At 50.0% G+C, this 17342-nt stretch overlaps 1 protein-coding gene across 1 annotated transcript in view; it reads right to left on the bottom strand.

Annotated features, from left to right (window-relative positions):
* LOC139412871 (tensin-1-like) overlaps positions 1–17342 on the bottom strand; it is a 192228-nt gene that overhangs the window by 124926 nt on the left and 49960 nt on the right. The window contains exon 3 of the mRNA XM_071159660.1: positions 14741–14778. Within this exon, the coding sequence (XP_071015761.1) occupies positions 14741–14778 (38 nt within the window). The remainder of the gene's footprint in view (positions 1–14740; positions 14779–17342) is intronic.

The following is a 17342-nucleotide window of genomic DNA, read 5'->3' as shown; positions in this document are numbered from 1 at the left end:
CACTCTAAATCCCTCCTTTTTTCCTCAGTCTCTGTTTCTGTCTCTCTTTCTCTTTCTCTCCTTCTCTCTCTCTGTCTCTCCACCTCCCTCTCTATTTCTACCTCTCTCTCTCTGTCTTTTCTCACTCTCTCTCTCTCTTTTCTCTCTCTCTCTTTCTCTCTCGCTCTACCCTCTATCTCTCTCTCTATCTCTCTCTCTCTATCATGACATTCTCAGCGTACAGGTTAAACATGAGTTGGCAGGCTCAGAGCCAGTTCCACCCATGACCATGCTCTAGCTGGTTCTACAACACACAGTCAGTCCCAGGTGCTGGGTGTGTGTACATTCCTCTACATCTACACAGCACACTATAGATCTGAGAGAATTTATTATTCTATTTCAGGTTGGAAATCAGCGCTGTTGGTGTACAGGCAGGTAGATAACAGAATGTAATGTAAAACACTGGGTGGCTGGTTGAATGTTTGAATAGAAAGAAGAGCTGGTTTTGTGTTATCCAAACAGTCATGTGTTGTGAGCCACCTTTTCCAACGCTTTTTCAGTTTGTCTTGAGATAAAGCCAGATCAATACAACCAATGTTTCTAGCCAGGATCCAGTCTTAAGACGTATCTCAGCAGGAACGAACCACAAACCATAAATGGGAAATGATTTAGGATACTTGAGATGGTTTTCGTGTGCTTGCTGGTGCTTGATCTCCTGTGGGGTAGATTTCATGCACTCTGGGTGAACTTGGTGCTTTACCTCCAGACAAGCTGGGAGGGTAGATTATACCATCAGTCATCGGCCCTTTACCCGGCTATTAGCTCTGCCATACTGTCTGTCTGCTAGTCCAATCTATCTCCTGTATATCTCTGTCATACCGTCTGTCTGCTAGCTCAATCTATCTCCTGTATATCTCTGTCATACCATCTGTCTGCTAGCCCAATCTATCTCCTGTATATCTCTGTCATACCATCTGTCTGCTAGCCCAATCTATATCCTGTATATCTCTGCAACATCATCTGTCTGCTAGTCCAATCTATCTCCTGTATATCTCTGTCATACCATCTGTCTGCTTGCCCAATCTATCTCCTGTATATCTCTGTCATACCGTCTGTCTGCTAGTCCAGTCGATCTCCTGTATATCTCTGCCATACAGTCTGTCTGCTAGTCCAATCTATCTCCTTTATATCTCTGCCATACAGTCTGTCTGCTAGTCCAATCTATCTCCTGTATATCTCTGCAATATCATCTGTCTGCTAGTCCAATCTATCTCCTGTATATCTTTGCCATACAGTCGGTCTGCTAGTCCAATCTATCTCCTGTATATCTCTGTCATACAGTCTGTCTGCTAGTCCAATCTATCTCCTGTATATCTCTGCCATACAGTCGGTCTGCTAGTCCAATCTATCTCCTGTATATCTCTGTCATACAGTCTGTCTGCTAGTCCAAACTATCTCCTGTATATCTCTGCCATACTGTCTGTCTGCTAGTCCAATCTATCTCCTGTATATCTCTTCCATACCATCTGTCTGCTAGTCCAATCTATCTCCTGTATATCTATGCCAGTGAAGGCTGTTTCCATGGCGACACTGTGTGATGGCCCTTTGAAGTGGCGTGTTTGTGCCTTGGAAACAGAGTGGCTTCTGTAGAGGCAAGGAGTGTGTCCTCATCTCTCCTCTCTCTCTGTCTCATTTTCTTGCTATTTATCTTTCTCTCTCGCTTTCTCTCTCTCTCTCTCTCTCTCTCTCTCTCTCTCTCTCTCTCTCTCAATATCTCCCTTTCTCCTTCCATCTCTCTTTCTCTCCACCGCTATCTGTCATTCTACCTGACAATCCACCCCTTCAGTCTCCTTCCCTCTCCAGTCATTGTTAAAGGCCTTGGTCATGTTTGTCATCTCCTCTGTGTCTATGCATTCTTTCTGAGGTGAAATGGCAAAAAGCGCCAATACAGACGGACCTCAAGTGCCTCCGTGTGGCCCCTGGACACTCAACAAAAACCTGAGTAGGGGCCCAATAATGATTATTTCCTTATACCGATGTAGGATCTTAATTTGACCACCCTTTTGCAAAAGAACGTTCCTACAATGCAGGAAGAAAAAAAACTTGTAGTGTATTTGAGGTTTAAAAAGGTTTCTGAAGTTTGTAATTTCCACTTTTAAATTTCAGACTTGATTTTCCCTTCAGAAAAATGTATCAACCACTACAAAAATGTCCATGAATTATAATTCACATAATAATTCACATGTATTATTTTCCTTGCAGGCTCAAATTAAGATCCTTCATGTGTATATTCTCAGACATTCTCAGACACAAACCGACAGAACAAAACAAGCCATTGACAAAGTCATTAAAGATTCCCTACATTTCATGACTGCCCATTGAAGTGTTGTTTCTCTAAATTCTGCCTCTAATAAATCCATTTCTCCCTCCTCGATAGCCAATTATCTGCTCCGAGCTCATCTTAATGTTATGGTTAGACAAGCAGCAGATCAGTAATCCCGAGATGGATTTGTAGCCAACTAAAGATGAAACGCGACCGCCTGACTCGTCTTGTGGGGATTATTTCCAACTGCTGTATTTTTCTTGGAGTGACAGAAGAACCTGACTGTTTCTAAAAGGAGAGGCAGTGAGCGTGTGTGACTTTACAGTGGAATCTAATTCTAGATGCAGCAGAGTTGGTGTTTTGGTCTAGATCAGGCAATGTTTTGACAGCGCAAAAATGACTACAATTCAATACTACTACAGTCACTATCAAAACCTTACAACTGAGAAGTCAACAACTTATGCAGGTTTCAAGTTAACTGAAGGCAATCAGCAGTATCCTAAACTTGTTATGAATCAAGTGCCATGTTGAGTATTTGTAGTGTTTTTGCCACTGTTTTTTTAACATCTCTGTATTTTAGTTGCTGTCAGAATGGATCCCTAGAGTGGCACTCGGAGAAACTAGAATCCCTTCGAGGGTTCTTAGAACTCATAACAATAGTGGAGTCGACTTCACAATTCCAAAACATCACCCTGCTCCATCTCTCACACTAACACAATGTGAAGGCCCAGTAACAGTCACAGTCACACACCCGGCCCGGGTCGGTCGGTTAGGTGGTCCACCCATGGACCACGGCCACAAGTCATTTCCTCCACGTCTCGTTATAAACCCCTGGACTGCATCCAACAACTGTCAGCTTTGACGACTAGAGGAAGTTTACAGACCTGATTACTGGAACACTGGGTTCTTTTCAGGCAGCAATGGTCTGCCAGTGTCTGATACGTAAACAGCTAGCGGTAACCGGTAATGAGCGCTAACCTGTATACTGTGTCACTACTGTGTAGCCTGTGTAGTGGAAAGCAACAGCTCCATTTTCACAACATTTCCCAAGCTAAAAATAACTGGAAAACACAGGATGTGTGTGTCAATGAGATCAACTGTTTTACTACGATAATATCTCAAAGCATATCATCAAGACTGAGCACAAAAACAGCATGTTTTGAGAGTAAGACTGAGGAGTGCATTTGGGGTGAGTGGAGACGACAGCTTCAGGGTCTGGTTGGGAAGCGAGCCAGAGACATGGCCAAAACATACCCCCCCCCCCCCCTCTTTCTCTTTTCTCTCTTCTCTCCCTCCTCCCCCTTTCCCTCCCTTAACCCTCAACGCCAAACCAATTCTGGCGACTCCAACCCAAGATCCCACAGCACGACAGCAGCATTCCAGAAAGCTTTTCTGTGACAGCACAGTAATAGAGTAGTGAGGGAACGGCAGAGGGAATGGGGTTCAGAAGCAGCAGGAGCAGAGACAGCTGGAAATCCATTCTGAGACGTGGGAAACCCACTAGGTTTCAGTATAGCTGAGGGCACACTGTCCATTACACTGTCCATCACACTGTCCATCACACTGTCCATCACACTGTCCATCACTCTGTCCATCACTCTGTCCATCACACGTCCATCACACTGACCATCACACTGTCCATCACACTGTCCATCACACTGTCCATCACACTGTTCATCACACTGTCCATCACACTGTCCATCACTCTGTCCATCACACTGTTCATCACACTGTCCATCACTCTGTCCATCACACTGTTCATCACACTGTCCATCACACTGTCCATCACACTGTCCATCACACTGTTCATCACACTGTCCATCACACTGTCATCACACTGTTCACCACACTGTCCATCACACTGTCCATCACTCTGTCCATCACACTGTCCATCACACTGTCCATCACTCTGTCCATCCCACTGTCCATCACTCTGTCCATCACACTGTCCATCACACTGTCCATCCCTCTGTCCATCACACTGTCCATCACACTGTCCATCACACTGTCCAACACTCTGTCCATCACACTTTCCATCACACTGTTCATCACACTGTCCATCACACTGTCCATCACTCTGTCCATCACACTGTCCATCACACTGTCCATCACACTGTTCATCACACTGTCCATCACACTGTCCATCACACTGTTCATCACACTGTCCATCACACTGTTCATCAAACCTATTGTTGACTGGTCATGACTCATACAACCACAGTGACTTCTGTATCACAATACTATCCATACTAGGATACTACGTAACGTGCATGGCCAATACACTACTTCCTGTTACGTTAGTGTAGATGTTTGGCTGGTGTTTTAGTAGCTGTGAGGCAGCTCAGGGCTAGGTTAGTAGGACATCAGTCCAGCTGTGTTTGGGTGGACATAACATGATAGGTCATTCCGTACAGAAGACACATTGTTGTCACTGTCCCCTCTCTCTGCTTTGGAGCAGAGCCTCCTATTCCCAAATGATGGGGTCAGGGCCAACTGGTAGTCGGAAATCATGTTCTCTCAGCTATGTGGTTCCCAACCTTTTTCGGTTACTGTTGCACCAATTGAATTTTGCTGACCTAACCGTCTCATGAGTCTTCTCAAGTAGGCACTGTGGATAGGCCAAGACCCCCAGAGGTCCTTTTATTTACTTATTTTTATTTAACCTTTATTTAACCAGGTAGGCAAGTTGAGAATATAATAATATTCTATAATAATAATAATATAATAATAATATAATTTACAACTGCGGCCTGGCCAAGATAAAGCAAAGCAGTTCAACACATATAACAACACAGAGTTACACATGGAGTAAAACAAACATACAGTCAATAATACAGTAGAAAAATAAGTCTATATACGATGTGAGCAAATGAGGTGAGATAAGGGAGGTAAAGGCAATAAATAGGCCATGGTTGTGAAGTAAATACAATATAGCAATTAAAACACTGGAATGGTAGATTGGACAGTAGATGAGTGTGCAAAGTAGAAATACTGGGGTGCAAAGGAGCAAAATAAATAAATAAATACAGTAGGGGAAGCGGTAGTTGTTTGGGCTATTTATAGATGGGCTATGTACAGGTGCAGTGATCTATGAGCTGCTCTGACAGCTGGTGCTTAAAGCTAGTTAGGGAGATAAGTGTTTTCAGTTTCAGAGATTTTTGTAGTTCGTTCCAGTCATTGGCAGCAGAGAACTGGAAGGAGAGGCAGCCAAAGGAGGAATTGGCTTTGGGGGTGACAAGTGAGATATACCTGCTGGAACGCGTGCTACGGGTGGGTGCAGCTATGGTGACCAGCGAGCAGAGATAAGGCGGGACTTTAACTAGCAGGGTCTTGTAGAGGACCTGGAGCCAGTGGGTTTGGCAATGAGTATGAAGCGAGGGCCAGCCAACGAGAGCGTACAGGTCGCAGTGGTGGGTAGTATATGGGGCTTTGGTGACAAAACGGATGGCACTGTGATAGACTGCATCCAATTTGTTGAGTAGGGTGTTGGAGGCTATTTTGTAAATGACATTGCCAAAGTCGAGGATTGGTAAGATGGTCAGTTTTACGAGGGTATGTTTGGCAGCATGAGTGAAGGATGGAAGCCAATTCTAGATTTAACTTTGGATTGGAGATGTTTGATGTGAGTCTGAAAGGAGAGTTTACAGTCTAACCAGACACCTAGCTATTCGTAGTTGTCCACATATTTTAAGTCAGAACCGTCCAGAGTAGTGATGCTGGACAGGCGGGCAGGTGCAGGCAGCGATCGGTTGAAGAGCATGCATTTAGTTTTACTTGGAGCCCACGGCAGTTGGAGCCCACGGAAGGAGAGTTGTATGGCATTGAAGCTTGTCTGGAGGGTTGTTAACACAGTGTCCAAAGAAGGGCCAGAAGTATGCAGAATGGTGTCGTCTGTGTAGAGGTGGATCAGAGACTCACCAGCAGCAAGAACGACATCATTGATAGATACAGAGAAGAGAGTCGGCCCAATAATTTAACCCTGTGGCACCCCCATAGAGACTGCCAGAGGCCCGGACAACAGGCCCTCAGATTTGACACACTGAACTATTTCAGAGAAGTAGTTGGTGAACCAGGCGAGGCAATCATTTGAGAAACCAAGGCTGTTGAATCTGCCGACGAGGATGTGATGATTGACAGAGTCGAAAGCCTTGGCCAGGTCAATGAATACGGCTGCACAGTATTGTTTCTTATTGATGGCGGTTAAGATATCGTTTAGAACCTAGAGCGTGGCTGACGTGCACCCATGACCAGCTCTGAAACCAGATTGCATGGCGGAAAAGGTACGGTGGGATTCGAAATGGTCGGTGATCTGTTTGTAAACTTGGCTTTCGAAGACCTTAGAAAGGCAGGGTAGAATAGATATAGGTCTGTAGTAGTTTGAGTCAAGAGTGTCCCCCCCTTTGAAGAGTGGGATGACCGCAGCTGCTTTCCAATCTTTGGGAATCTCGGGCGACATGAAAGAGAGGTTGAACAGGCTAGTAATAGGGGTTGCAACAATTTCGGCAGATAATTTTAGAAAGAAAGGGTCCAGATCTAGCCCGGCTGATTTGTGGGGGGATAGAGATTTTGAAGCTCTTTCGGAACATCAGCTGACTGGATTTGGGAGAAGGGGAAATGGGGAAGGATTGGACGAGTTGCTGTGGGGGGTGCAGTGCTGTTGACCGGGGTAGGGGTCCTGTCCTTATTTTGTCTTTCTTTTCTTATTTTTTTGTTATTCTTTGTTAACTAGCTATCTTCTTCCAGGAGAGTCCCTAGCAACTGCTTAGCAACTGGTAAACAATTCAGCTAGCTAAGATAACTGTACAATTGAATGAAAAATAGTTACTTTTTCCAAAGCCTATCTTCTTTGTTTGTTGCTTGTTTTGTCTCCAATTCAGTCTTGCAGTTTTCTTTTGCTTTTTTCCAATGTACTTCACTCTAAAAACCATATCAATTTAAATATTTGTAGGAGCTAATTTTTTCAGCAGCTGCTGCTCAATTTGGAATCTGGAATTTTGTCCTAGTAGCCCCTGTGGATAGGTCAAGACCTCCAGAGGTCCTAGTACCCCTGTGGTTAGGCCAAGATCTCCAGAGGTCCTAGAAGCCGCAGTGGATAGGCCAAGACCTCCAGAGGTCCTAGTACCCCTGTGGATAGGCCATGACCTCCAGAGGCCCTAGAAGCCGCAGTGGATAGGCCAGACCTTCAGAGGTCCTAGAAGCCGCAGTGGATAGGCCAAGACCTCCAGAGGTCCTAGTAGCCACAGTGGATAGGCCAAGACCTCTAGAGGTTCGAGTAGCCGCAGTGGATAGGCCAAAACCCCCAGAGGTCCTAGTAGCCGCAGTGGATAGGCCAAGACCTCTAGAGGTCCTAGTAGCTTCTGTGGACAGGCCAAGACCCACAGAGGTCCTAGTAGCCCCTGTGGACAGGCCAAGACCTCCAGAGGTCCTAGTAGCTTCTGTGGATAGGCCAAGACCCACAGAGGTCCTAGTACCCCTGTGGACAGGCCAAGACCTCCAGAGGTCCTAGTTGGTTGGGAACCACTGTCTTAACTCATAGCTTAGGAATGGGTTGCAGCTTGAAACATGTTTTTTGAATTTGTTGGTGGGTCACATGAGAATTCACAGGGCTTAAAGTTGTGGGCCACAAAGCCAACCTAGGAGAGAGGCCCCAAGATGTGACCGCCTTTTTGGGGCCGTGCACAGCTACTGTCTCCAAGCCTTTCAGTTTCATCTCCAGCTCTGTCAAACCCCCGAACCACAACATAACACAATCCAGACCAACCACCTACACATCGACAACCATAACAAACACCAAAGGGTCACTACAGTTCCTCTGTCTATAGCAGCAGAACAACACAGCCCTCACCCCAAAACATGAACGGGCAGGAACGAGTCACTACGACCAAAACCAGAGCGCCTTTGCGGTTTCAACAACATAGATCAATGGATAGACAGTCGGTTGGTTTGTGTTTAAAGGCAAAGGAAAACATATTAATCCAAGTTATAACTATGCGGGTATAGCATGACGATTAGCCCCTGTCTGCCTGTCAGCACTGTAGCTAGAGGGTATCTACTGGGTTATGTCTGTGGAATGTTCAGATGTTGTGTTCTGGTTCATCTCTCTTAAACTGAAGGACATGCAGCAGCTCTTCATTGCTTTTCTATTTCCGTTCGAAGTTAGAGGAATGTTGCAGAGATGTTACAGCAATGTTGTGAAATGAGAGCGAGGTAACGTTGTTGTGAAATGAGGAGAGAATGTAAATGAAAGCCGTAGTCTCGGGACACTGTGTGTATACATCAAGATAGAAGAAATGCTGAAGATTAGCATAAGCACTCCCCAAGTCTTCCTGATCACAGAAAGCCTCGTATGACATGTTTACATTACAAGGTCAACACCGAGTCAGCTAAAGAAAGCATGGCCATCGGCCTTAGTCCACAGTCATGTTTGCATTAAGGCTATTTGCTTTTCCGTGGTTTATGGTCTGAGACGATGAGAGCGCCAACACAACATTGTGTTTCATTTATTTTCATCTAGCGGTCATTTCAGCGGATTAAGCTAACATAAATGTTTTGCCTTAGCTAAGCCAACACAGGGATAAGGGCAGTAACAGAATTAAAGGGATAAAGTCTGTCCAAGGGACTGTAATTGTTGATGAAATCCACCGTGCTCAAACACTCAGTTCTTTCCAAGATCTATGATTAGAATCTGTTTGGCTCCGGTTAGTTAGCTAAAGGACTCTACTGATTTCAGCATCTCTTTTAAACAGTCTATCTTTCTCTCCTTCTTTTTTCTCTCTCCATTTGTCTTTCTCCCTCTCTTCTTCTCTCCTTCTCACTCTCACCCTTGTTTCTCTCTCTCTCTCTCTCTCTCTCTCTCTCTCTCTCTCTCTCTTTCTCTTTCTCTTTCTCTCTCTCTCTATTTCTCTCTCTCTCTCTAGTTCTCTCTTTCTCTCTCTTTTGCTCTCTCTCACTCTCTCTCTCGCTCTCTCTATTTCTCTCTTGCTCTCTCTCTCTCTAGTTCTCTCTTTCTCTCTCCTTTGCTCTCTCTCTCTCTCTCTCTCTCTAGTTCTTTCTTTCACCCTCTTTTGCTCTCTATCTCTCTCTCTCTCTCTCTCTCTCTCTCTCCCTCTCTCCCTTTCACTATTCTTGTCTCTCTCTCTCTCACACACACTGTTTCTCTCACGTTCTCTCTCTTTCCTCTTAATGTGATATAGTATGGCTATTTTCTTCAGGGACAAAGTCATCTCAGAGATTCAATGTTACCCATTAACCTAACATTAACAGCCAGCCAACCTTCGCCTGTGAGTCTCTCACTGCAGCCTCTACAGGATACATATTTCAGTTCGACAAGCAAGCAACTTGCTGTAAAGATAACGACTATGCAGAGCACTGGTCTAAGCTAAGTTTTAAATTGTCCCTTCTAATTGTTACGGTTATGATCATAAGGACAGTACGCTGATCCCAGATCTGTGTCTTCAAAGTGTTCTCCTATGGGGACAGCCGAAGAACCCTTATTGATTCTAGATATCGGCTGTTTTTCTAAGAGTGTATGCAGAGGTCCTACACAGGGATCATTAGTCCCAACCTGTAATTAGGACGATTAACACATTGTGAGTTTGTTTTCACAAACAAAACCTTGAATTCCCCCGTAGAACATACGGACAGGGTAGTCTAGTGGTTATAGTGTTGGACTAGTAACCGAAAGGTTACAAGTTAAATCCCCGAGCTGACAAGGTACAAATATGTTGTTCTGCCCCTGAACAGGCAGTTAACCCACTGTTCCTAGGCCGTCATTGAAAATAAGAATTTGTTCTTAAGGTAAAAAAATGAATGACTCCAGATTTCACTGACCGTTGTCCTTCTCTCTTTGACTCAATATCTCATTTTCTTCAGGATGTTTGGGGAATACAAAACTCTGGTTTCTGTAGTAACCCTTCGATAAATAAACAGACTGGTTCATTTGTGGTATAGTTTCTGAAGGGAGATTTGGGCGATGGGGGTGGTTGAACAGGGGCGACCCAATCACTCCCTGGTGACCTACCCCCATAGGGGTGGGAACCCTTGTGTGTGTCGCAACCTCTCGTTAACAGGAGGTAAGGAGGGACGGAGGTGAGGGGGAGGGAGGACATGGGGGTACGGAGGTGAGGGGAGGGAGGACAGGGGGGTACGGAGGTGAGGGGAGGGAGGACAGGGGGGTAAGGAGGTGAGGGGAGGGAGGACAGGGGGGTAAGGAGGTGGAGGACAGGGGGGTACGGAGGTGAAGGGGAGGGAGGACAGGGGGGTACGGAGGTGAGGGGAGGTAGGACAGGGGGGTACGTAGGTGAGGGGGAGGGAGGACAGGGGGGTACGGAGGTGAAGGGGAGGGAGGACAGGGGGTACGGAGGTGAGGGGGAGGAAGGACAGGGGGTACGGAGGTGAAGGGGAGGAAGGACAGGGGGTTACGGAGGTGAGGGAAAGGGAGGACACGGGGGTACGGAGGTGAAGGGGAGGAAGGACAGGGGGGTACGGAGGTGAGGGGGAGGAAGGACAGGGGGGTATGGAGGTGAGGGGGAGGAAGGACAGGGGGTACGAAGGTGAGGGGGAGGGAGGACAGGGGGTACGGAGGTGAAGGGGAGGAAGGACAGGGGGGTACGGAGGTGAGGGGGAGGGAGGACAGGGGGTACGGAGATGAGGGGGAGGGAGGACAGGGGGTACGGAGGTGAAGGGGAGGAAGGACAGGGGGGTACGGCGGTAAGGGGGAGGGAGGACAGGGGGTACGGAGGTGAAGGGGAGGAAGGACAGGGGGTACGGAGGTGAGGGGGAGGAAGAACAGGGGGGTACGGAGGTGAAGGGGAGGGAGGACAGGGGGTACGGAGGTGAAGGGGAGGGAGGACAGGGGGGTACGGAGGTGAGGGGAGGGAGGACAGGGGGGTAAGGAGGTGGAGGACAGGGGGGTACGGAGGTGAAGGGGAGGGGGGACAGGGGGGTACGGAGGTGAGGGGAGGGAGGACACGGGGGTACGGAGGTGAGGGGGAGGGAGGACAGGGGGTACGGAAGTGAAGGGGAGGAAGGACAGGGGGGTAAGGAGGTGGAGGACAGGGGGGTACGGAGGTGAAGGGGAGGGAGGACAGGGGGTACGGAGGTGAGGGGGAGGGAGGACAGGGGGGTACGGAGGTGAGGAGGAGGGAGGACAGGGGATACGGAGGTGAAGGGGAGGAAGGACAGGGGGGTACGGAGGTGAGGGGAGGGAGGACAGGGGGGTAAGGAGGTGGAGGACAGGGGGGTACGGAGGTGAAGGGGAGGGGGGACAGGGTGGTACGGAGGTGAGGGGAGGGAGGACAGGGGGGTACGGAGGTGAGGGGAGGGAGGACACGGGGGTACGGAGGTGAGGGGGAGGGAGGACAGGGGGTACGGAGGTGAAGGGGAGGAAGGACAGGGGGGTATGGAGGTGAAGGGGAGGGAGGACAGGGGGCACGGAGATGAGGCGGAGGGAGGACAGGGGGTACGGCGGTGAAGGGGAGGAAGGACAGGGGGGTACGGAGGTCAGGGGAAGGGGAGGACAGGGGGTACAGAGGTGAAGGGGAGGAAGGACAGGGGGGTACGGAGGTGAGGGGGAGGAAGGACAGGGGGGTACGGAGGTGAAGGGGAGGGAGGACAGGGGGGTACGGAGGTGAGGGGGAGGGAGGACAGGGGGTACGGAGGGGAGGAGGAGGGAGGACAGGGAGGTGAAGGGGAGGAAGGACAGGGGGGTACGGAAGTGAAGGGGAGGAAGGACAGGGGGGTAAGGAGGTGGAGGACAGGGGGGTACGGAGGTGAAGGGGAGGGAGGACACGGGGGTACGGAGGTGAGGGGGAGGGAGGACAGGGGGGTACGGAGGTGAGGAGGAGGGAGGACAGGGGATACGGAAGTGAAGGGGAGGAAGGACAGGGGGGTACGGAGGTGGAGGACAGGGGGGTACGGAGGTGAAGGGGAGGGAGGACAAGGGGTACGGAGGTGAGGGGGAGGGAGGACAGGGGGTACGGAGGTGAGGGGGAGGGAGGACGGGGGGTACGGAGGTGAGGAGGAGGGAGGACAGGGAGTACGGAGGTGAGGGGGTGGGAGGACGGGGGGGTACGGAGGTGAAGGGGAGGGAGGACGGGGGCGTACGGAGGTGAAGGGGAGGGAGGACGGGGGGTACGGTGGTGAAGGGGAGGGTGGACAGGGGGTACGAAGGTGAGGGGGAGGGAGGACGAGGGGGTACGGAGGTGAAGGGGAGGAAGGACAGGGGGGTACGGAGGTGAGGGGGAGGGAGGACAGGGGGTACAGAGGTGAAGGGGAGGAAGGACAGGGGGGTACGGAGGTGAGGGGGAGGAAGGACAGGGGGGTACGGAGGTGAAGGGGAGGGAGGACAGGGGGGTACGGAGGTGAGGGGGAGGGAGGACAGGGGGGTACGGAGGTGAGGAGGAGGGAGGACAGGGAGGTGAAGGGGAGGAAGGACAGGGGGGTAAGGAGGTGGAGGACAGGGGGGTACGGAGGTGAAGGGGAGGGAGGACAGGGGGTACGGAGGTGAGGGGGAGGGAGGACAGGGGGGTACGGAGGTGAGGAGGAGGGAGGACAGGGGATACGGAGGTGAAGGGGAGGGAGGACAGGGGGTACGGAGGTGAGGAGGAGGGAGGACAGGGAGTACGGAGGTGAGGGGGTGGGAGGACGGGGGGGTACGGAGGTGAAGGGGAGGGAGGACGTGGGCGTACGGAGGTGAAGGGGAGGGAGGACGGGGGGTACGGTGGTGAAGGGGAGGGAGGACAGGGGGTACGGAGGTGAGGGGGAGGGAGGACGAGGGGGTACGGAGGTGAGGGGACGGGGAGGTACGGAGGTGAGGGGGAGGGAGGACGGGGGGTACGGAGGTGAGGGGGAGGGAGGACGGGGGGGTACGGAGGTGAGGGGGAGGGAGGACGAGGGGGTACGGAGGTGGCATTAGATGGTCCAACAAGCTTGGTACTCTCATCCACTCAAACCACCACTACCATTGTAGTAATGGCTGCCAGGCGGGTGTGAGGGAGAGAGAAAGAGAGAGACAGAATAGAAGAGTGCAAGAAGAGAGGGGAGAAAGAGACAGAGGTCCCCTTCAGTTACCACCTCCGTAGTTACAAATCTGAAAACCAAAATAATTTAGCGCTCCGATGTTTTCCTCCTCCGCCCGTTCCCTTCTCTTTCTCTCTCTCCTTCTCTCTCTCCATGTGTTCTTCCTCTTCCACGGCATCATCACTTGTTTTCAGGAGGATGGGGGCAAGGAATGGGGCTGGGTTTGTGTGTGTGTGAGTGAATGTGCGTCTGTGTGCGTGCATGTACGAGTGAGTGTGTATCTGTGTGCATGCGCGTACGAGTGAGTATGTATCTGTGTACGTGCGTGTACGAGTGAGTGTGTATCTGTGTGCGTGCGTGTACGAGTGAGTGTGTATCTATGTGCGTGCGTGTACGAGTGAGTATGTATCTGTGTGCGTGCGTGTACGAGTGAGTGTGTATCTGTGTGCGTGCGTGTACGAGTGAGTGTGTATCTGTGTGCGTGCGTGTACGAGTGAGTGTGTATCTGTGTGCGTGCGTGTACGAGTGAGTGTGTATCTGTGTGCGTGCGTGTACGAGTGAGTGTGTATCTGTGTGCGTGCGTGTACGAGTGAGTGTGTATCTGTGTGCGTACGTGTACGAGTGAGTATGTATCTGTGTGCGTGCGTGTACGAGTGAGTGTGTATCTGTGTGCGTGCGTGTACGAGTGAGTGTGTATCTGTGTGCGTGCGTGTACGAGTGAGTGTGTATCTGTGTGCGTGCGTGTACGAGTGAGTGTGTATCTGTGTGCGTGCGTGTACGAGTGAGTGTGTATCTGTGTGCGTGCGTGTACGAGTGAGTGTGTATCTGTGTGCGTGCGTGTACGAGTGACTGTGTATCTGTGTGCGTGCGTGTACGAGTGAGTGTGTATCTGTGTGCGTGCGTGTACGAGTGAGTGTGTATCTGTGTGCGTGCGTGTACGAGTGAGTGTGTATCTGTGTGCGTGCGTGTACGAGTGAGTGTGTATCTGTGTGCGTGCGTGTACGAGTGAGTGTGTATCTGTGTGCGTGCGTGTATGAGTGAGTGTGTATCTGTGTGCGTGCGTGTACGAGTGAGTGTGTATCTGTGTGCGTGCGTGTATGAGTGAGTGTGTATCTGTGTGCGTGCGTGTACGTGTGAGTGTGTATCTGTGTGCGTGCGTGTATGTGAGTGTGTATCTGTGTGCGTGCGTGTACGAGTGAGTGTGTATCTGTGTACGTGCGTGTGTCCATGTGTGCTACAAAACAGGAGCTGCCAGGGTGAAACAGGCACAGCTGCCTCTCTGAGAGGACTGATGTCTCCTAACAAACACAACATTTCCTTTTTGGTTCCATTTGTTTGTCTCTGCCAAAATACCACCCCTCTGACTCTCCTCTGGAGCCCAAGGATATTAAAACAGAAAGGATTCCGTGGCTTCCTTACCTTCACCTCACACTTCTTATGGATGCCCAGCTTGCACACTGAAAGAGAGCAGAAAACACAGAGTTAGTTTAAGGTCACATGTTGTACCAGATACTATTCTATTTTCTCTGAACTGAGAACTTGGCTATTTCTCAGACGCTGCTACCTCTTGGAACTGTTCTGAATAACCAAACACACGCACGCACGCACACACACACACAAGCACGCACAAATACAAACACACATACACACTCCCACACACACACACACACACACACACACACACACCCACACACACACACACGCATGCACGCACGCACACACACATACACACTCCCACACACACACACACACACACACACACGCACGCACGCATACAAACACACACACACACACACACTCACACACACACACACACACACACACACACACACACACACAGATATAAACACACTCCTGTGAGGCTGTTTATATGTGTTTATATAGCCTCAGATGACTGCCATATTGGGTGGGAAAAGGCCAGCTCTTTACCTTGTTAGGAGAGCAGGGCTTTGATAGGAGAGATGGAGTTAAGAGGAGCTACAGGGGTCAGACCTGGCAACCTTCCCTGGGCTGTTAAACACCTCTGTGCTGCCCCCATGTGGCAGGATACAGTCAACATCACAGTCCCACTATTCTGCCTATAAACTATTTATAAACATGATCAATTAGTACATTTTGTTAGGTGCAACAATGTCATACACATGTCGGTTGTTGTTTAAGATTGTACAAGTATGATTGCAGGTCATTATATTTACTTGATACATAGTTGATGGTTAGTGTATGTGCGTAAGGCTGCAAGCACGTGTGTGTGTCCTCTCTGAGCAGTGTGTGTGGGCAGGGGGTGACAGAGGCCATGCTGTGAAGTGATGTGGCCATGTGAGGACCTTTGACCCCACACACCTGCTTCCTACCACCAGCTCAGGTGGTCCCCAGGTGGAGTGTGTGTCTGTGTCTGTATGTGTGTGTGTGTGTGTGTGTGTGTGTGTGTGTGTGTGTGTGTGTGTGTGTGTGTGTGTGTGTGTGTGTGTGTGTGTTCCCCAGGTACTCATCACCAAGCCAGGATATAGTAATCTACTGCTGACAAGGCTATAATGAAATCCTAAGGACTGCATTGCACATTGACAGTGTAAAGCAAACACACACTATTATTTTAGGAATATTAAACACACAGACTCTTTACGGCCAACAGATGGCGCTAGTCATATTGAGACGCTGGGCAGAAATGCTTTGCTATATTGCAGCAGTATATTTAATGGGGGTTTGACTGTTTATCTAGTTCAATTCTATCTGGAGAAAACGTAAACATTCGTCCTTACTTGTCTCGTGTGTGTGTGTGTGTGTGTGTGTGTGTGTGTGTGTGTGTGTGTGTGTGTGTGTGTACGGGCGCGCGTGTGCGCATGTCTCTCTGTCTCTGGCCACACGCCACCCTGCGTCAGTGGAGGATGGCTCCCATTGTGAGGGGCCATAGCAACACTTCCTGGCAACCACATACGGCGACAGGAAGAGGCTGCAGAATGCTCCGAGGATCATGTGACTCTAGCCTTTTGTTTGGAAACACTGGCAGCTCTGACAGCTTAGAAAGATCCAGAGGATGTTACCAGCAAAGATCATAATATACAATATTTGTCGCAGCATAATTTCCTAATCTCTCTCTTTCGCTCTCTCTCATTCTCTCTCTCTCTCTCTCTCTCTCATCCCCTCTCCCCCTCTCTACACCAACCAATCTCTCCCTCTTTCTTTCTCCCTCTCTTATCTGGGCTAATGCAGCAGCAGCAGCAGGCTAATTTTAACAGCAAAGCCTCTGCCAAAGCCCTCAAACTGAGCCCAGACCAGACTCCCCCCCCCCGACTGCTTCTGGGCTTACTGGACGGAGGTTTGTCAACCGCTCTCTGTGTGAAGAGGTAGCTTTTTATAACAGAGAGAGAGAGAAACAGAGAGGGGGAGGATAGAGAGAGCAAGAGGGAGAGAGAGAAGGAGGGGAGGCTAGAGGGTGAGAGACGGAAAGAGAGAAGGAGGGAGGATAGAGGGAGAGAGAGGGGGAGAGAGAGAAAAGGACGGGAGGCCAGAGGGAGAGAGAGGGAAAGAGAGAAGGAGGTAGGATAGAGGTGGAGAGAGGGAGAGAGAGGGAGAGAGAGGGAGAGAGAGAAGGACGGGAGGCTAGAGGGAGAGAGAGGGAAAGAGAGAAGGAGGGAGGATAGAGGTGGAGAGAGGGAGAGGGAGAGAGAGGGAGAGAGAGAAGGACGGGAGGATAGAGGGAGAGAGAGGGAAAGAGAGAAGGAGGGAGGATAGAGGGAGAGAGAAGGAGGGAGGATAGAGGGAGAGAGAGGGAGAGAGAGAAGGACGTGAGGCTAGAGGGAGAGAGAGGGAAAGAGAGAAGGAGGGAGGATAGTGGTGGAGAGAGGGAGAGGGAGAGAGAGGGAGAGAGAGAAGGACGGGAGGATAGAGGGAGAGAGAGGGAAAGAGAGAAGGAGGGAGGATAGAGGTGGAGAGAGGGAGAGGGAGAGAGAGGGAGAGAGAGAAGGACGGGAGGATAGAGGGAGAGAGAGGGAAAGAGAGAAGGAGGGAGGATAGAGGTGGAGAG

The sequence above is a fragment of the Oncorhynchus clarkii genome, chromosome 7 (assembly GCF_045791955.1).
Source record: "Oncorhynchus clarkii lewisi isolate Uvic-CL-2024 chromosome 7, UVic_Ocla_1.0, whole genome shotgun sequence".
In the NCBI taxonomy this organism is placed as follows: domain Eukaryota; kingdom Metazoa; phylum Chordata; class Actinopteri; order Salmoniformes; family Salmonidae; genus Oncorhynchus; species Oncorhynchus clarkii.
This window is presented reverse-complemented; position numbering and strand designations above follow the sequence as displayed.